Raw genomic sequence first — 21,384 nt, forward strand, 5'->3', positions numbered from 1 at the left:
ATACAAATACACAGGGATTGTGCAATCTGATGGTCTAGGAAGTTTACAACCAAGCAGCAGAAGGGCTAGCTGGTGTCCAAAGGATCTGGGAAACAAATTGCTGTCCAGTCATTCTGCAGGAGTAGGTCTGGATGTCTGTTCTCTGTCAGAGCCGCCATATCCTATGCAATCTCCAGGAAGCACTAACATCCGGGTTTCAGGGATACAGTATTTTCAACCTAACTTCCGTTTCCCCTGAAAAACAGAAGTGGGAACTTCGCTCAGGCGTCTTTCTCCACCTGCTACGTTATTTTAGAGCTTCCATTGAAACCACCATTTCGCTCCTGTTCTGTTGGTTTTCATATCAACTTTCTTTTGTTGAGCCAAAGGCTTAGTCACATTAGCAACCCATCCTAGTTGTTGTATCTTTACTCACCTAATGCAGATGGGTCCGGTAAATTTCTCAAATGGTCGGTGAATGAGAATCTTTCTGGTCATGTTGTCCAGCGCCACATTTTTACTTACGGAAACCCAGACACACTCACGCACGCAGGTATGCTAAGGTATGCTAAGTAGAAAATGTTATTTACCTCTCGGTGTCTGTTACTCCCTCTGCCAGGGCTCTAAATGAACATTTTTCATTGGTAGCACTTAGTTAGGAGTATCACATGAAATTTAGGAGCAAAAATAATAATGTAATTGATTGAGATACAGCCTATATTGGGCCTAAATTAATTTTAGCTACCTTTTGAAGCACCTGTTGTGCCCTAGAAACTCATATCTAATGCTGTAAATACATTAGTTTATTATAAAGGCAAAAATGTTGATACGAATACCTGTCATTGAAATTACAAAGTCATTTACTAACAAATCTGCACTCACTTGGTTCTCTAGGGCGCTCGGAAACAGGTACAGCGAAGCCTTATCATTACAACAATTACCTTTTCATTGTAGCACAGTGCTCCCAAATAAAATTGGAACAGCAAAATAATTACTTGCATATATGCTACCACGTTGGTCACACTTTAGAGCCCTGCTCTCCGCCCACCACCACTCCCCCCTTTTGCCCCAGTGACCTGGCCCTGCTCTGATTCCTGTAACCTCTCTCTGACCCCTACTGGTGTTTGTGTCCCTCTGCAGGTGCCTGCCATGTCTGCTTCTCATCACTATCTCACACCACACACACACACACACACACACACTACCTAAATGCTGCTCCACTTTACACCCTGAGTTTTCACTACCTAAAACCACCACCCTTAAACTGACACCCTGTGTGGCTCCTGTAATGCCGTTGTTGCTCCTCAGGACTAGAGTCAACTCTGTCAGTTCGATTAGTAGTGTGGATACTGTGTGCCAGAGTGTGTGTTTGTGTGTGTGTGCTAGCCGAGCCAATACGCTGTGAAAAGTGTGTGTAGTCCGTTCTTCATTTCTCTGGCTGTGTGTTAATTTGACAGCAGACACCCCTGACAACGTAACCAGGTCCTCTATCCTCACTGACCTGTTAATGGCTTTAACAGCTCCTTCGAGCTCTGTCTCCACACACAGACACACTGCTCTCCTGAAGGCAGTTACTTTTCCAGCTCCTTCATCCATGTCCATACTGCTCCATTATCAGGCTCCCTTTGAGACAGACAAACCAATCCACACTGAACAGCACACATACCTACCACTGTCATTACATTATTTATTTATCTGACTCTCTCCCCCTCTTTCTTTCTATGTATGTACACCACAGAAGTAGAGCATTCTCACCAGACCTGTCAGTGGCCTGTACTCTGTGTCAGTACACTGTGTCTTAACGCCTAGTGAAGGCCTACAGGAAGAGCACGTCTGTAGCGGGGGGCAGAATGTAGATTGAACCAGCGCTCTACTGAGTCAGTCAGTCTCAGATTAGGTCCCAAATGGCAACCTATTCCCTATTTAGTGCACACATTTTGACCAGGGTGCATAGTGCTCTAGGGTGACCATTTGGGACACAGCCAGAGACTGGTGGAGGTTGGAGAGGTTAGTGTAGAGAGAAGATGAAGAAGAGACGTGTCTCTTTCAGTTAGACATCAAAGCCAGATGAAAGCCCCGACCAGTCAGACCAACCAGAGCCGACTAAACCAAAACAACTCCGAACTGCACAGAATACCCAGAGCCTCACAGGGGGGAGGGGGGAGGCTAGCAAACAGAGGTAAAAGCTGACCGTTAGATGCAGAGTTGGAACTGGAGAAAGTGGGTCATACAATCAATCAAATTTATTTTATATAGCCCTTCGTACATCAGCTGATATCTCAAAGTGCTGTACAGAAACCCAGCCTAAAACCCCAAACAGCAAGCAATGCAGGTGAAGAAGCACGGTGGCTAGGAAAAACTCCCTAGAAAGGCCAAAACCTAGGAAGAAACCTAGAGAGGAACCAGGCTATGTGGGGTGGCCAGTCCTCTTCTGGCTGTGCCGGGTGGAGATTATAACAAAACATGGTCAAGATGTTCAAATGTTCATAAATGACCAGCATGGTCGAATAATAATAAGGCAGAATAGTTGAAACTGGAGCAGCAGCACAGTCAGGTGGACTGGGGACAGCAAGGAGTCATCATGTCAGGTATTCCTGGGGCATGGTCCTAGGGCTCAGGTCCTCCGAGAGAGAGAAAGAAAGAGAGAATTAGAGAGAGCATATGTGGGATGGCCAGTCCTCTTCTGGCTGTGCCGGGTGGAGATTATAACAGAACATGGCCAAGATGTTCAAATGTTCATAAATGATCAGCATGGTCGAATAATAATAAGGCAGAACAGTTGAAACTGGAGCAGCAGCACAGCCAGGTGGACTGGGGACAGCAAGGAGTCATCATGTCAGGTAGTCCTGGGGCATGGTCCTAGGGCTCAGGTCCTCCGAGAGAGAGAAAGAGAGAAGGAGAGAATTAGAGAACGCACACTTAGATTCGAATAGGACAGGAGAAGTACTCCAGATATAACAAACTGACCCTAGCCCCCCGACACATAAACTACTGCAGCATAAATACTGGAGGCTGAGACAGGAGGGGTCAGGAGACACTGTGGCCCACTCCGAGGACACCCCCGGACAGGGCCAAACAGGAAGGATATAACCCCACCCACTTTGCCAAAGCACAGCCCCCACACCACTAGAGGGATATCTTCAACCACCAACTTACCATCCTGAGACAAGGCTGAGTATAGCCCACAAAGACCTCCGCCACGGCACAACTTAAGGGGGGGGGGGGGGGGGGGGGGGGGGGGCGCCAACCCAGACAGGATGACCACATCAGTGACTCAACCCACTCAGGTGACGCACTTCTCATCTCCCTGGCTGTCTCTCCATAAAGGGGAATGGGGATACCTAGTCAGTTGTACAACTGGATGCATTCATCTGAAATGTCTTCTGCGTTTGACCCAACACCTCTGAAGCAGGACTACGCCTCAACAACCACTTATAGTACTGATGCAACACTCTGTTCTACCTCTTTCTTCTGGCTTTCTCTCCCTTTATCCCCAACCTGTCTGCTCCTCCCTCACTCTATGGGTCAGTATTGAGGCTGTAGTAGTTAATGGGTGGTGGCAGTAGTGAGGGGAGATGAACAGACCTTAAAAGCGCAAAACACAGCTAGTTAGAAATCACAACCTTTTCCTTTTCTCTCCCTTCTCAACTTGTTAGAAGCCTTTTCTTTTTCCTTCAACCTCTCTAAATTCAAAAAAAATAAGTGTTTTTGGCTCCTGGTCCATAGCCAACGGTTCACGTATCCCCCTAACAGATGTCGCAATGTACAACTCCAGCCAAAGGAAAACTAGCCTTAGGAGTGTGATGGTGTGTGTGCGCATGCACCTGTGTGTGTGTGTGTGTGTGTGTGTGTGTGTGTTGTAACTGTGCCTTTTGTGTTCTGGAACTGCCCTGGCCGGTCTCCCTCTTCCCAGTCTTACACGATGGAAACAGGGTGACCTCCGTCACTTTCCGCTGGCTGCTCACCTTACTAGAGGTTATTAATAGGCAGCTGACCTATGACTTTGGCCTGAAACCTCGGTCTCGCTTTTAGCCATATGCTCCCATTCACGTACACACACATGGACTGTTAATGGAGCATTCACGGGACAAGAGACACCATCTTACATCTCTCCCTTTCTCTCTGTTACGGTATTACTGTATAAATTATTGCCTCACCCCAGGGCCAATATAGGCCTACAGCCCAGGATTCAATAGCCCCCTCTACCAAGCTACCTCATCTATACTAGACAAATTACCACCCACTCCTCAACCTCCTGTGTGAAGCCTACCACTGTGTTACATGCTTCATGGCAGGCAGCTCTAGGATCAGTTTCCTGCCTCATTAGCCCTTCTAGTCTTATTTTGGCTAGTGTGGCTCTTAACAGGCCTGTGGGTTGGGGTTCTGGGAGTTTTGTTGGCTTTGGATCTTAGAGGTTTCTGCTGTGATGTAGTAAGCTGTTCAAGGGCATGCCAACCCTGCCAGCTCCAGCAACCAATCACCCTAGACACAGCCCCAGCCCCACCCTGTGCTCTGATTTAGGGTTGCGAAATTCCAAGAATGTTAAATAAATTCCCTGTTTTTTTTCTTTCTAAAATTCCGGTTGGAAAATTCCCGGAATCAGAAGGGAATAACCAGAAAATCTGGAATCCTTTGACCAGGATTTCTGGAAAACCAGAGAATTTATTGATTGTTCCCAGAATTTTGCAACCCTAGCTCTGAGCCCCCCACTCAACACCTCTACCTCCTCTCCCCTTGGCATCTAATCTCCTACATTCCAGGGCTGTGTTGCGGTGGTCGGACATTTTGGGTCCAGTGCCAGATCGGCTGCAAAATATTTTTTACGATAGCCGGAGGCAAAGTCATTATTAATATTATGTTATGTTGAGTGATTGTTTGAGCCGCCTTGGGTGTGTGCATTGCAGAGCCGTCTATTTAAGCTTGCTCATCTGCATGAGCAGTAAACACTGAACAACTTGGAAAACCCAGGTTCAGCTTAATTATTTGTGAAATAAATGAAAGCATCACCAGCTAGCTACCAATCTATTTAGTTTCACTGTCTACTATTGTTATTTTGACCTTTCCACAAACTGTCTGTTGCTTGATATGAGTAAGTTAACCCAAATGTGTCACGATTAGTTGGCTACATTTCAGTAATTTAGCTATCCTAAATGCGGTGGTCAGTGGATAAACGAACTAGGAGTTGAACATATTTTAGTGAAAACTAACTAGTAGCCAGTTGTCCATGGTGGAATAATATCTAACCAGCTGGCTCCTGAAGCCTATGTGACTTGTCTATGTGCTCCCGAGTCTAGACACGGTTTATCTAACGTTAGCTAGTTAGCATTGTTAACTGAGCTTTTATAAGAAAATACTAGTTAACAAACCCTCCTCGGCGACAAAGTCATTGGGTTGGGTGAATATTAGATAGCTGTCTTTTTAATTTTAAGATAACGGTCATTGAAGTTGGTGTTTACTACTGGTTTTAGATCCGAGGGGAGAGATTGTACGCCATTGTTTTGGTTAACGCTCAGAGTGATGTCACAATCAAGAAGGCACAACCAATCACCTGACGGATAATAATAACTTTGCCTCCGGCTATCCTATGAAAGGAAATTTCGCAGACTGGCTGTGAGTAGAGAAGGGACTGGGGTGCAACCACACCACACAGTGCGTAAATCTTTGGTAAGTGAAATCACAGCAACCTCAGCCAGAGAGGAAATGGCAGAAGCTGCGTTAACCACTCACTCTAAAAATCATGAATGAGAAGGATTGTTTAAAGATCTGCAGTCCTCACTGCTGCTACCAACAGGATCAGCCTTCTGGCTCTTGCCACACTATTCTCACAGGATTTATAGACCAGGGTTAAAGTTGATTATAAACTGGGTGGTTCGAGCCCTGAATGCTGATTTGGCTGACAGCTGTGGTATATCAGACCGTATACCATTGGACAAAACATTTATTTTTACAGCTCTAATTATGTTGGTAACCAGTTTATAAAAGCAATAAGGCACATCAAGGGCTTGTGGTATATGGCCAATATACCATGGCTAAGGGCTGTGTTCAGGCACTCCGCATTACATTGTGCGTAAGAACAGCCCTTAGACGTGGTATATTGGCCATATACCACACCACCTCGGGCCTTATTGCTTAACTAGAGGTTAAAGTGGCCAATATATCACATGGCGCCAGAGCCATATATAGAGATTTATTCAATGGGTGGGTCTAATCCTGATTGCCGATTTGGTTAAAACCGCATTCTAGCCAGTGTCTATTCCACAAGTTACCACCAGCTAAATCTAATTATCTCCACAATAAAAAGCATCTAAACATTATCGCACATTTTCAACAGCGGAGATTTGTGTAAACCTTGCTGTCTGTCTCTACGATATTTGCAACATTGTTTCAATATTCAAATTCGATCTCCAGCGCTCCCATCGTAATGAACGTGTCGGGATGAGACACAGATGGGCAGCTTTTCTCAGCCTGTCGAAATCATGAATTAGCATATTTTTTTTTAAAATATTTATACAAAGCACTATCAATAGAAAACAGGTCAAATTGAACGTGCAGCTGGTTTGCAGTCTTTCCAGCTTCAGTTTTAAGTGATTGTGTTAGCTGTGTGCTGCTGCCTCTGAACAACAGTGTTCTTACGAGAGAGCACATTTTCTATGCCATGCGAAATCGCGCCGCATTAGCTTATTGTTACGGATGTATCAAAAATAAATGTCACTAGAAAACAGCTTATACAAATGTGAATAGAGCTATTGTTATTTTGGCTGCACTGTTTGACATACTTCTAAGTTAGTTGGCTAGCTAGCTAGTAAGGGATAAGAACGTTGCCAGCCGGTATGGCAATGGAACATTTAGAACGAATGACTGGGTCGCGTCCATAGATACAGACAAAAAAGACTGAATGACGGGGTCGCGTCTCTGGCAACCGAACCGATAGAACGAGCGACCAGCTGGCTTGGGTAGCAACCTTAGATTTGTGTCAGAACTATATCTCGTGGAAGGATGAAATAATATGAATAAATTCATAAAAATAACGTTTTTTATGAAAATATGTCAATCATTATTTGAATATGCACGTTTTTCTTTTGGTTTGGTTGCCAGAGACGTGACTCAGTCGTTAAGACTTTTTGTTCTGCCTCTATGGACGCGACCCAGTCATTCGTTCTAAATGTTCCATTGCCATGCTGGGTGACAATGTTCTTCTCCCTTCCTTGCTAGCTAACTATACCTGTGCCAATATATCCTCCAAACACCAGCTTCTCAGGCATTATCACTTAAATAACATATTTATATACAGTACCATTCAAAAGTTTGGACACACCTACTCATTCAAGGGTTTTCATTTATTTGTACTATTTTCGAAATTGTAGAATAATAGTAAAGACCTCAGGACTATGAAATAACACATGGAATCATATAGTAAATAAATAAATAAAAATTATATTTGAGGTTCTTTAAAGTAGCCACCCTTTGCCTTGGTGACAGCTTTGCACACGCTTAGCATTCTCTCAACCAGCTTCACCTGGAATGTTTTTCCCACATACGCTACCGGTCAAAAGTTTTAGAACACCTCAATTCCAGTTTTTATTGAAATTCGCACAGTTTAATGCCTTTAATGTACTCTGAAATTAAAGCATAGAACAAATAAACAATTGGAGACAAAAAATAATGTAATCGTTTTGTTTAACTAAATGTAATGTACATTTTTGACTCATCAGTAGCCACCTTTTGCAGACATACCAGCCGAACACACTCGTTGCAGTCTTTCTACAATGGAAATCAAATATTGTTCGGAAAGTTCTTCCCAACACTGTATAAGTTCTCACAAATTTATTGCATTTGTACTTTGCCTTCACCCTTCTTCCCAGTTCATCCCAAACCAGCTCAATGCGGTTTAAGTCTGGAGACTGTGCTGGCCATTCAATGATTTGAAGCCTACCGTCTTGTTCTTTTCTTCTAAGGTAGTTCTGACATAGCCTGGAGGTATGTTTTGGGTCATTATCTTGCTGTAGGGTGAACCCCTGACCAACTAGGTGTACACCAGAGGGTATTGCCTGGCACTGCAAAATGCTGTGGTAGCCATTATGGTTCAGGGTGCCACTCACTCTGTGCAAGTCGCTGACTCTGGATCCATGTTTGACAGTTGGTGTCACACACTGAGGAACCATCCTTTCTCCTACTCGACGGCGTACATAAACCCTGCATGATGAAACAAAGATTTCAATTCATTGGTCCATAAGACCTTCTTCCAGTCTTCAGTAGCCCACCTGTGGGGCTTCAAGGCCCAAGGCAAGCCTCTTTTTCATATTTTACCATCTTAGCAATTGCTTTCTTACTGCCACTCAACCTCTCAAACCTGCAGCTCTCAAAGTCGTCTCTTCACAGTTGAAACTAAGACTTGCTGACTTTGTGTGTTAAGCTGTGCTTGAAGCTGTTGTCCTGTGAGCCGCCTATCACGCAAGCTGTTAACTCTCAGAAACTTGTCTTCTGATTCTGTTGTGGTTTTGGGTCTGCCAGACCTCTTGTCAGAGTTTCATCCAGTTTCAAAGTGCCTTTTGATGGTGTAGGAAACTACTCACTGACACCTTGGCTTTCTTTGCAATTTCTCTAAAGGAAAGACCTACACTGTTATGGGTTATAATGGTCTGTCTTCCTTTGTTAATTGCCTTTTTCTCACCATTATGATAGCAATATACTACTTTCTGCAGTACAATACTGTCCACATAATGCTTAAAAGGGTGTAGTAACAGTCTGTTCCAACACTGCTTTTATACAGATAGAAGGTTTGTAACTAATCAACAAAAGTTGGGACACCTGTAGGAATTGTTAGCATAAACTTTCAAGGCTTAATTTACTTCCATTGCTGCAGAAAAGCTGTAAATTGTTAACCCATTACTTGTTCCCTGAAAAATGCCTGTTTTTATAACTCTGAAATGTACAGTGTCACCAGCAAAGCACCACCTCCATGCTTCACAGTGGAAACCACACATGTGGCAGTCATCTGTTCACCTACTCTACGGCTCTCAAAGAAATGTCGGTTGGAACCAAAAATCTCAAATTTGGACTCATCAGACCAAAGGATTTCCACCTGTCTAATGTCCATTGCTCGTGTTTCTTCGCCCAAAGCAAGTCTCTTCTTCTTGGTGTCCTTTTGTAGTATTTTTTTTGCAGCAATTCGACCATGAAGGCCTGATTCACGCAGTCTCCTCTGAACAGTTCATGTTGTGATGTGTCTGTTAATTGAACTCTGAAGCATTTAACTCTAATGAACTTATCCTCTGCATCAGAGGTAACTCTGGGTCTTCCTTTCCTGTGGCGGTTCTCAAAAGAGCCAGTTTCATCATAGCTCTTAATGGTTTTTGCGACTGAAATTTTACAGATTGACTGACCTTAATGTCTTAAAGTAATCAACTGTCATTTCTCTTTGCTTATTTGAGCTGTTCTTGCCATAATATGGACTTGGTCTCTTACCAAATAGAGCTATCTTCTGTATACCACGCCTACCTTGTGTTCTGACAACTGATTTGCTCAAACTCATTAAGAAGGAAAGAAATTCCACAAATTAACTTTTAACAAGGCACACCTGTTAATTAATATGCATTCCAGGTGACTACCTCACTAAGCTGGTTGAGAGAATGCCAATAGTGTGCAAAGCTGTCAAGGCAAAGCATGGCTACTTTGAAGAATCTGAAATATAAAAAATATATTTTGATTTGTTTACACTTTTTTGGTTACTACATGATTCCATGTGTGTTATTTCATAGTGTTGATGTCTTCACTATTATTCTACAATGTAGAAAATAGTACAAATAAAGAAAAACCCTTTATGTCCGATATGTCCAAACTTTTAAATGGTACTGTATATGGCTGGATGGTGTCACTCTTCCATTCATTTTTATTAAAGCCTGCAGATTTGGGTACGGATCATGTCTGTCTCTAGTCTGATGGATGGCAGAACCAGGAAGAGAAGGGGCATATTTGAAAAATATTGATTTATATTTTTATAGCCAATGTATTTCCCAGCCTCGCGGCTCCAGCTTCCAACATCCCATCTGGCCTTCAGCCTTTCCCCGTCTGATTCCAAACACCCCCAAACACACAACAGATACTCTACATCACTAGAAATAACAGCAGGAGGAGGAAAAAATATAGGGATCAGAAGAGGAGGACAGGATGCTTTAGAAGCACATCTGTAAAAAACTCTACTACAAACTTAGTCCTGTCAGGACCCTACTGTTCACACACACTGTCTCATAAAAACACAGCCCTTCCCAAACATAAATATGATCTGCTTTCTCTGTCGTTTGCTCTCTCTCATTTGCTCTCTCTTTATCTCGTTTTCTCTCTCGCTCTCTCACTCTCTCGCTCTGTCTCACACGCACCCCTGAAACATGTTAGCAATTAATCAGAACCCAGGCAACAGCCCAGGCAACCTCCACATGCTAGACACCCAGTCATATTAACTGATAGAAACAGCGTTGAAGGAGGAGATGTGGAGGACGGGGGTAAGTGAGGTTATAGAGGGGGAAGAGAACGAGGAGTAGAGAGGGAGAAATGTCCTTGTGAAAGAGTCCGTCTAAACTCTAATTGGTCCTGGAGCCGGTCTGTAGGATGAAGAAGAGGAAAACCGAGGGAACTAGAGAAAGAGGAAGGGAGCCACAAGGACATGTGTCTGGGCCTTTGGTTTGATCTCCCAAACCCAAAAAGCCTTCTTACAGAGACTTCTTCCACAGCCCAACACTGGAGTCAATGTTTTGGTTCTTCCACTGTGCGTTTTGACTGGAACCCTAGATGAGTTTCAGGTCAGAAGTCAAATGTGGGCTTTGCAGAGTAGTAGGGTGTGGTCCCACTCTGCCTTCACCCCCACCCCATAATCAATTACTCTTTGTTGGGCATAAGCCCTAGCAGGTCTCTCTCACACACACACACACCCAAATACACACCCAAGCTCCCTTGTGGGCTTCTCTGTGTTTGTGTATATGTCGTTGAGTGCTGACTGCTGTGTCTAGGGTTAGCATGGGTTCATTCAAGGCCTCCCTTACTCTTTCCATCACAAACACTCTCCCTCAAGATAACACGGTGTGTGTGTGTGACCCTCCAGTACCTATAGGGCGGATAATGCAGTGTGTTTTATGTTGGAGCGGAACCGTTAATCCTCTGGTGTTGTTATTTTTTTACTGCTCCGTCAGTCACCATGCTACTAAAAACCTCTGCACATATGTTACCTATTAGACACACACACAGTGTCCTCTGACTCTTGGTTGTGTGTGTGTGTGTGTATGTGCCTGTGTCTTGCCTCCCGCTGTCCTCTCGCTTCCTCTTTCCTTTCCTACCAGAGTAGTTTTGACTCATTGCTGTCTGATTCGTCATTAACACATAACAGATCCATGTATGAGCTCTGTATATACCTCTTTCTCTTATATCCCGACTCTGTTTTTTCCCATTGGTGCAGGCTGACTTAAAATAATTGATTGGCTTAATAAAGTGTGTATTACTCCCTGTGTGACAGGCAGGCTCAGTGGAGTGTGTGTTGTAGCTGTGGTATTGTGGTCAGAGCGAGAGCTGCAAACTGTGTGTTTGTGGACTGACACCACAGTGTGTGTTTGAGTTTCTCAGGAATCCCATATGAATAGACCTACTCCTCAAATGTCTTAAGTTTTAAATCGTCTCCAAACCTGGATGTCAAGTCCTGTCAATGTGTGTTGCTGGGAAGCACAGGGTCTTCTCTGATGACGTTTGACTGGGAAAGTCCCTCTCCCTCCCTCCCTCCCTCCCGCTCTGTCGCTCTGCCTGTCAGATGATTTAGGGCTGTGATTTGCTCTTTGTTTTATCGCTTGTTGAGAAACACTCGTCCTCACAAAACATTTTCAGGACATTTAGTCCTGCCCTCATGTTTGCTTTAGCTGTTGTTAATACTGCCTATGTGAACTCTGTGGCTGTGCGCGCATGCGTATGTACGTGCGTTCCCTATCTCCAGTCCTACAGCATTAACAGATGTGCATCCTCAGTGAGCAGAGAGTTTTCCATGGATCTCACTGACAGAGTAGAGCATGTATAAGTGAAAGCAGTTGAACATAATTGTGAGTGGCAATATGAGCACTAGCAGACTGATACTATTAGTGTTCAAAGCCCCAGTGTCATGGTGAGGTTCAGAGATGCTGCGTGACCGTGGTGGATGTCTGGGTGGAGGGTAGCGTCGGCTGCAGCAGGATATGGTCAGAGTAGAATTACAATGTATTATCAGGCTTGTTTTTCTTCAAACAAGACGCCATGAATGGGATTTTCTATTCACTCAGAAACAACCCCAGTCACTCTTGATGAAGCCACAAAATGCAAGTGGGTACGTGTGCTTGTCATCAAGCCACACACTGTAGAGTCACTACCTCATTAGGTTGTGACTTATTTATTTAACCCTAATCTATCCTGGTTAATTTGACAACCATTTCTCATTCTGCACTATCGGCCCTAGGACAGGCAGAGAGGGTATTAGGAAACCAAAGCTTAGAGAAATAAACAGGACCATGGCTCTCTCTCTCTCTTTTCCTCCCTCTCCTCTTGAATAATAGAGTTATGGAAACAGTCCAGCTCGACAGGGAGTTACTCTAGTGAAAGACATGCACTTTATTTAACTAGTGGCAGTTTGAAAGGAAAAGTAGTAAAGTTTCAGTAGCCCAGTAAAGAGCCCAGTAAAGAGCCCAGCAGCAGTGAATGGACATTTACAATGCAGGCTACCTGTTGCTGAGCAGCTGTGTGTGGCTTGCTCCCTTCTCTCCTGCAGTCCAACTCAAATCATGAGTGTCGCAGCCTCTTTGTCGGAGGCGTCCCTCTTACTCCCACTGTACACTATGTACAACCAGCCTCACAGTAAAGCTGTTCAGATCTAGATCCCAGTCCTCTGGAGAAGCGGAGCGTTGATAAACTTTTCTGACTCTTCTGCAGACACAAAATAACTCCCTCACAGAACATCCTAACCTTTCCTGCAGAGCTCTCCCAGCTGCTCACATAGCTACACAAGAGAGAGGGGGGGCAAACTCTGAGACATGCAGCTGCTTACCTTTGTGTGTTTGTTTGTGAGAGAGTGTGTCCTGCAGATGTATGTGTGTGTCGTTAGTCAGGCAGTGCTCAGAGAGCCTCGTGCTCCGGTTCAGTCCCCTCCTCAAGCTCTGCTCATGTGCATATCTCCCATCTCACACAGGGGTTCATCTCTGGCTCTCTCACCCACTCTACTCCCTCTGTCCTGGGATCTCAACCGGTCCCCCTCCTAGAGAGCCAGAGTCCAGAGGCCTTCTGTCTGCAGCCTGCTGCCCAGCAAAATCTCCTCTCTGTGGGCTCAGTGAGGCTGGGGTTAGGGGTTAGAGCTGGAGCTCTGTCTGGAGCATGGCTGAACTAGCGGCTACTTCAACACACTGAGCTCTGACGCCTGGTGCCTCAAGGTTTTCACAAAGGATTGGATGGAGACTGAAGGGAGGGAGGAAGAGGGTGTGGAAGAGGGAGGCTGTTTTCCCCTCCCATTTCTCCCTTCGTCTTTTTTAGAACGTGCCAGCCCACCTCTGATGTCATTGGTCTGAAAAAGAGAGCGAGTATCAGAAGAACCTCCTTAAGTTTCACATCCTCCAGCACTCCTGCCCTGCTTTTTTAAGGAAAGAAAGAGAGAAAAAAGTCAGTTGGAGAAACTTTCAACTTAACATTTTTTGGGGTTTGAACTCACACAAGGAGGGCTTGTTTGGGGGTAAGGACAACACACACACATTCCCTTTAATGCACCATATATTAAAGTCCACGTCTGCCCCTGTAACCCCCATCCCATTAGTACCCCACAATTACCAGACAGCAGCTTCTCTCTGGCTAACTCCTCTGTGCTTATACCCCTTCTGTGTACAAGTCCATAAGACTCCATTCCTCTCTCTTCTCTTCCCAGGCATGTTCATGCTGTGCCACAGTTATACCGGTGTGGTGTACGGTTTACTGCATCTTCCTTTAAGGCCAATCCACGTGTGCATCAGATTCACTTGAAACAAACAACCAAACTGAGTGAAGAACAGAAATCTCAACTAAGCAAGCAAGTCGCAGCAATGAAGAATGCGAAGGCCAAATCAAATGTATTTATATAGCCCTTCGTACATCAGCTGATATCTCAAAGTGCTGTACAGAAACCCAGCCTAAAACCCCAAACAGCAAGCAATGCAGGTGTAGAAGCACGGTGGCTAGGAAAAACTCCCTAGAAAGGCCAAAACCTAGGAAGAAACCTAGAGAGGAACCAGGCTATGTGGGGTGGCCAGTCCTCCAAAACATTTTGCCAGAACTTTGTCGGAGCCTACGACCGCACGTAGTGGTACTTCATCGTCAAAACGAGACCCTGTCACACTGAACAAGCCAAGATGTCTGGTAATCGTTTACAACCTAAGAATTTGCCTACAACATGGAAATTTGGTCTGCGACGGCAAAATTGTGGCAAGACAGCCAAATAAAATCGTACAGTCTGTGCAGGCCTTTAGACACTATGTAATATACACAGCTGTGTGTGTGTGTGTGTGTGTGTGTGTGTGTGTGTGTGTGGATCACACTGATTTGTAGAGATATGGGAAGGAGAGGCCAGCTCTTCTCCCCTCTCCCTCCCTCTCTCACCTTTCCACACCCTCCTCTCCCTCTCCCCAAGCATGTGAGATGTCCGAGAGAGAGAGCAGATGATTTGCGTGTTTTGGAGAAAGGGATTTTTCTGGTTGCCAGACTGGTTGATAATATCCCACCAGATGGGGAGTTCTCTTCATGTCAGACACACTTCCAGATAGAACACTGGAATGAGAAGAGGGGGATCAAGGGAGAGGAAAGGAGGAGGTATCTTGTTTATTTATATATCACTCGCGCACACACACACACTTAAGTTGGAGTCATTAAAAGTCATTTTTCAACCACGCCAAAACTATAATTTGTTAACAAGAAATGTGTGGAAAGTCGGTTAGGACATCTACTTTGTGCATGACACGTCATTTTTCCAACAATTGTTTACAGACAGATTATTTCACTTATAATTCACTGTATCACAATTCCAGTGGGTCAGAAGTTTACATGCACTAAGTTGACTGTGCCTTTAAACAGCTTGGAAAATTCCATAAAATGATGTCATGACTTTAGATGCTTCTGATAGGCTAATTGACATAATTTGAGTGAATTGGATGTATACCTGTGTATGTATTTCAAGGCCTACCTTCAAACTCAGTGCCTCTTTGCCTGACATAATTTGGAAAATCAAAAGAAATCAGCCAAGACCTCCACAAGTCTAGTTCATCCTTGGGAGCAATTTCCAAACGCCTGAAGGTACCACGTTCATCTGTACAAACAATAGTATGCAGGTATAAACACCATGGACCCACGCAGCCGTCATACCGCTCAGGAAGGGAGACACGTTCTGTCTCCTACAGATGAACGTACTTTGGTGCGAAAAGTGCAAATCAATCCCAGAACAATAGCAAAGGACCTTGTGAAGATGCTGGAGGAAACGGGTACAAAAGTATCTTAATCCACAGTAAAATGAGTCCTATATCGACATAACCTGAAGGCTGCTCAGCAAGGAAAAAGCCACTGCTCCAAACCCACCATTAAAAAGCCAGACAACGGTTTGCAACTGCACATGGGGACAAAGATTGTACTTTTTTAGAGAAATGTGCTCTGGTCTGATGAAACAAAAATAGAACTGTTTGGTCATAATGACCATCGCTATGTTTGGAGGAAAAAGCAGGAGGCTTGCAAGCCGAAGAACACATCCCAACTGTGAAGCACGGGGGTGGCAGCATCATGTTGTGGGGGTGCTTTGCTGCAGGAGGGACTGGTGCGCTTCACAAAATAGATGGCAACATGAGGAAAGAAAATGATGTTGCTTCAATATATCCGCATCTCAAGACATCAGTCAGGAAGTTAAAGCTTGGTCGCAAATGGGTCTTCCAAATGGACAATGACCCCAAGCATACTTCCAAAGTTGTGGCAAAATGGCTTAAGGACACCAAGTCAAGGTATTGGAGTGGCCATCACATAGCCCTGACCTCAATCCTATAGACAATTTGTGGGCAGAACTGAACGTGTGTGCGATCAAGGAGGCCTACAAACCTGACTCAGTTACACCAGCTCTGTCAGGAGGAATGGGCCAAAATTCACTCTACTTATTGTGGGAAGCTTGTGGAAGGCAACCCAAAACGTTTGACCCAAGTTAAACAATTTTAGTCAATACTACCAAATACTAATACTATGTAAACTTCTGACCCACTGGGAATGTGATGAAAGAAATAAAAGCTGAAAAGAATCTCTACTATTCTGTCATTTCAACATTCTTAAAGTGGTGATCCTAACTGACTTAAAACAGGGAATTTTTACTTGGATTAAATGTCAGGAATTGTGAAAAAAATTGTTTAAATGTACTCTGCTAAGGTGTATGTGAACTTCTGGCTTCAAGTATATGTGTATGCACGCACACACACACACACACACATACATACAGTGGGGCAAAAAAAGTATTTAGTCAGCCACCAATTGTGCAAGTTCTCCCACTTAAAAAGATGAGAGAGGCCTGTAATTTTCATCATAGGTACACTTCAACTATGACAGACAAAATGAGAAAATAAAATCCAGAAAATCACATTGTAGGATTTTTAATGAATTTATTTGCAAATTATGGTGGAAAATAAGTATTTGGTCAATAAACTTTTGTTATCTCAATACTTTGTTATATACCCTTTGTTGGCAATGACAGAGGTCAAACTTTTTCTGTAAGTCTTCACAAGGTTTTCACACACAGTTGCTGGTATTTTGGCCCATTCCTCCATGCAGATCTCCTCTAGAGCAGTGATGTTTTGGGGCTGTTGCTGGGCAACACGGACTTTCAACTCCCTCCAAAGATTTTTTTATGGGGTTGAGATCTGGAGACTGGCTAGGCCACTCCAGGACCTTGAAATGCTTCTTACGAAGCCACTCCTTAGTTGCCAGGGCGGTGTGTTTGGGATCATTGTCATGCTGAAAGACCCAGCCACGTTTCATCTTCAATGCCCTTGCTGATGGAAGGAGGTTTTCACTCAAAATCTCACGATACATGGCCCCATTCATTCGTTCCTTTACACGGATCAGTCGTCCTGGTCCCTTTGCAGAAAAACAGCCCCAAAGCATGATGTTTCTACCCCCATGCTTCACAATAGGTATGGTGTTCTTTGGATGCAACTCAGCATTCTTTGTCCTCCTAACACGACGAGTTGAGTTTTTACCAAAAAGTTATATTTTGGTTTCATCTGACCATATGTAATTGGGAGAATCTTCTTCTGGATCATCCAAATGCTCTCTAGCAAACTTCAGACGGGCCTGGACATGTACTGGCTTAAGCAGGGGGACACGTCTGGCACTGCAAGATTTGAGTCCCTGGCGGCGTAGTGTGTTACTGATGGTAGGCTTTGTTACTTTGGTCCCAGCTCTCTGCAGGTCATTCACTAGGTCCCCCCGTGTGGTTCTGGGATTTTTGCTCACCGTTCTTGTGATCATTTTGACCCCACGGGGTGAGATCTTGCGTGGAGCCACAGATCGAGGGAGATTATCAGTGGTCTTGTATGTCTTCCATTTCCTAATAATTGCTCCCACAGTTGATTTCTTCAAACCAAGCTGCTTACCTATTGCAGATTATGTCTTCCCAGCCTGGTGCAGGTCTACAATTTTGTTTCTGGTGTCCTTTGACAGCTCTTTGGTCTTGGCCATAGTGGAGTTTGGAGTGTGACTTTTTGAGGTTGTGGACAGGTGTCTTTTATACTGATAACAAGTTCAAACAGGTGCCATTAATACAGGTAACGAGTGGAGGACAGAGGAGCCTCTTAAAGAAGAAGTTACAGGTCTGAGAGCCAGAAATCTTGCTTGTTTGTAGGTGACCAAATACAGTGCCTTGCGAAAGTATTCGGCCCCCTTGAACTTTGCGACCTTTTGCCACATTTCAGGCTTCAAACATACAGATATAAAACTGTATTTTTTTGTGAAGAATCAACAGCAAGTGGGACACAATCATGAAGTGGAACGACATTTATTGGATATTTCAAACTTTTTTAACAAATCAAAAACTGAAAAATTGGGCGTGCACAATTATTCAGCCCCTTTACTTTCAGTGCAGCAAACTCTCTCCAGAAGTTCAGTGAGGATCTCTGAATGATCCAATGTTGACCTAAATGACTAATGATGATAAATACAATCCACCTGTGTGTAATCAAGTCTCCGTATAAATGCACCTGCACTGTGATAGCCTCAGAGGTCTGTCAAAAGCGCAGAGAGCATCATGAAGAACAAGGAACACACCAGGCAGGTCCGAGATACTGTTGTGAAGAAGTTTAAAGCCGGATTTGGATACAAAAAGATTTCCCAAGCTTTAAACATTCCAAGGAGCACTGTGCAAGCGATAATATTGAAATGGAAGGAGTATCAGACCACTGCAAATCTACCAAGACCTGGCCGTCCCTCTAAACTTTCAGCTCATACAAGGAGAAGACTGATCAGAGATGCAGCCAAGAGGCCCATGATCACTCTGGATGAACTGCAGAGATCTACAGCTGAGGTGGGAGACTCTGTCCATAGGACAACAATCAGTCGTATATTGCACAAATCTGGCCTTTATGGAAGAGTGGCAAGAAGAAAGCCATTTCTTAAAGATATCCATAAAAAGTGTTGTTTAAAGTTTGCCACAAGCCACCTGGGAGACACACCAAACATGTGGAAGAAGGTGCTCTGGTCAGATGAAACCAAAATTGAACTTTTTGGCAACAATGCAAAACGTTATGTTTGGCGTAAAAGCAACACAGCTGAACACACCATCCCCACTGTCAAACATGGTGGTGGCAGCATCATGGGTTGGGCCTGCTTTTCTTCAGCAGGGACAGGGAAGATGGTTAAAATTTATGGGAAGATGGATGGAGCCAAATACAGGACCATTCTGGAAGAAAACCTGATGGAGTCTGCAAAAGACCTGAGACTGGGACGGAGATTTGTCTTCCAACAAGACAATGATCCAAAACATAAAGCAAAATCTATAATGGAATGGTTCAAAAATAAACATATCCAGGTGTTAGAATGGCCAAGTCAAAGTCCAGACCTGAATCCAATCGAGAATCTGTGGAAAGAACTGAAAACTGCTGTTCACAAATGCTCTCCATCCAACCTCACTGAGCTCGAGCTGTTTTGCAAGGAGGAATGGGAAAAAATGTCAGTCTCTCGATGTGCAAAACTGATAGACATACCCCAAGCGACTTACAGCTGTAATCGCAGCAAAAGGTGGCGCTACAAAGTATTAACTTAAGGGGGCTGAATAATTTTGCACGCCCAATTTTTCAGTTTTTGATTTGTTAAAAAAGTTTGAAATATCCAATAAATGTCGTTCCACTTCATGATTGTGTCCCACTTGTTGTTGATTCTTCACAAAAAAATACAGTTTTATATCTTTATGTTTGAAGCCTGAAATGTGGCAAAAGGTCGCAAAGTTCAAGGGGGCCGAATACTTTCGCAAGGCACTGTACTTATTTATCACCATAATTTGCTAATAAATTCATAAAAAATCCTACAATGTGATTTTCTGGATTTTTTTTCTCATTTTGTCTGTCATAGTTGAAGTGTACCTAGGATGAAAATTACAGGCCTCATCTTTTTAAGTGGGAGAACTTGCACAATTGGTGGCTGACTAAATACTTTTTTGCCCCACTGTACATACATACATACATACATACACACACATACATACACACACACTTAGTAACTACATCCTGCTCGTGTCTCCTATTTCTGACCTGCGTGTGTGTGTGTTCTGGGCACTGGGCAGGCTTTACTCTTGCATGACTAACTGCCGTCATCCATCCGACACGCTATGAAATTACCAGCTGTTTCTCCATAACCATTTGTCTGCACTCCTTCTCTCTGTCCCGTTCTCTGTCGCTCCTTTTCTCCTTCCCTATATCTCTCTCTGGTTCTAATCAGAGTGATGGTATCTATGTATGATGTAGCCATTAGAGGGCTCCATGATAAGTGGTGCTGGCCCAGGACTAGTGTCTGCTGCTCTTGCATTGTCAACACTGGTGGTTTGTAGTTGCACGGTTGCTTTTTACAACCACTTGGCTTTGTGTGTGTGTGTGTCAGAAGGAACACAACTCTTGTCATGATGGTGTGAGACATTGCCTTGCATCTGCTGCTGCTCTCATTACGAACATGAAAGTGAAGGAGGGTGAGAGATTTGGGGTTGAAGGGGAAAGATGGAGATAGAAAGCAGTAGAGAATGACAGAGGGGGAGGGAGAGCCAAGAGGACAGTGTGGGTATGGGAAAGGCATCAGAGAGGGAATACACTGAGTGTACAAAACATTAGGAACACCTTCCTTGGTTTGCTCTCAGAACAGCCTCAATTCGTCGGGCATGGACTCTACAAGGTATCAAGCGTTCCACAGGGATGCTGGCCCATGTTGACTCCAATGCTTCCCACAGCTGTGTGCTGGATGTCCTTTGGGTGGTGGAACGTGTGGAAAAACTAGCAGCGTTGCAATTCCTGACACAAACCGGTGCACCTGGCACCTACTACCATACCCTTTTCAAAGGCACTTAAGTCTTTTGTCTTGCCCATTCACCCTCTGAATGGCACACAAACATAATCATGTCTCAATGTTTAAAAATAAATATTTAACCGGTCTCCTCCCCTTCATCTACATTAATTGGAGTGGATTTAACAGGTGACATCAATGTATGACTAACAGGATGATGGAAAATTGTGTTATCTATTAGTGGTGTTTGTGGTACACATTCCACTCATATCCATGTTGTGTCTCGACTCCAGTATAATGTCTTTAGACTATCGTCAAACGATCTGTGTGTGTGTGATCAGAATGTGTTTGTTGACTCAGGAATAGGGATCAGTCAGTATGTGGTCTGGAATGTTTTCTTTGTTCCCTGGTGTTTTGAGTCATACCTCCAGACAGCTGGGCCTTAGCCCTCCCTGTTCTTCCCGCTAAATGAGGATGAGAGATGGAGAGGCGAGATCTGTGTGTCTGCAGGAAACTAATGCAATCTTTTTCACTCAGTCAGCAGATTCTGTTCTCTGTTTGGGTTCACGTTTGTTTGTAAGAAAGATAATGCTGAAGTTCCCATGGCAATTTGTTAGTCTAGTATGTGTCCGTGTTCTAGGATTCTACTTAACCTATCACCTCTTGTGTTTTGAGTTTTACACATGACAAGACCTTCACCATCTCTCTCTCTCTTACCCTCTCTCTGTGTAGGTATGTATCTGTCTGACCTGACGTATATAGACTCAGCGTATCCCTCTACTGGCAGCATCCTGGAGAATGAACAGAGATCCAACCTCATGAACAACATCCTGAGGATTATATCTGACCTGCAACGCTCCTGCACCTACGGTACACAACCAG

At 44.0% G+C, this 21,384-nt stretch overlaps 2 protein-coding genes across 8 annotated transcripts in view; one reads left to right on the forward strand and one right to left on the reverse strand.

The window, feature by feature from the left end:
* The window catches only part of LOC139406652 (angiopoietin-related protein 1-like), a 28,182-nt gene extending 14,707 nt beyond the window's left edge, over positions 1-13,475 (reverse strand). Inside the window, exon 1 of one of the 2 annotated variants that reach the window (XM_071149499.1) lies at positions 13,028-13,475. The gene's annotated coding sequence lies outside the window, so the exon portion shown is untranslated. Of the gene's footprint in view, positions 1-12,705 lie in introns of both variants that reach the window. The other variant, XM_071149500.1, reaches the window with a different exon arrangement.
* The window catches only part of LOC139406651 (ras-specific guanine nucleotide-releasing factor RalGPS2-like), a 143,748-nt gene that overhangs the window by 101,285 nt on the left and 21,079 nt on the right, over positions 1-21,384 (forward strand). For all 6 annotated transcript variants that reach the window (XM_071149493.1, XM_071149495.1, XM_071149492.1 and 3 more), the window contains one exon: positions 21,235-21,372. In XM_071149493.1, the coding sequence (XP_071005594.1) occupies positions 21,235-21,372 (138 nt within the window). The remainder of the gene's footprint in view (positions 1-21,234; positions 21,373-21,384) is intronic.

Source organism: Oncorhynchus clarkii, chromosome 4 (assembly GCF_045791955.1).
Source record: "Oncorhynchus clarkii lewisi isolate Uvic-CL-2024 chromosome 4, UVic_Ocla_1.0, whole genome shotgun sequence".
Lineage (NCBI taxonomy): Eukaryota > Metazoa > Chordata > Actinopteri > Salmoniformes > Salmonidae > Oncorhynchus > Oncorhynchus clarkii.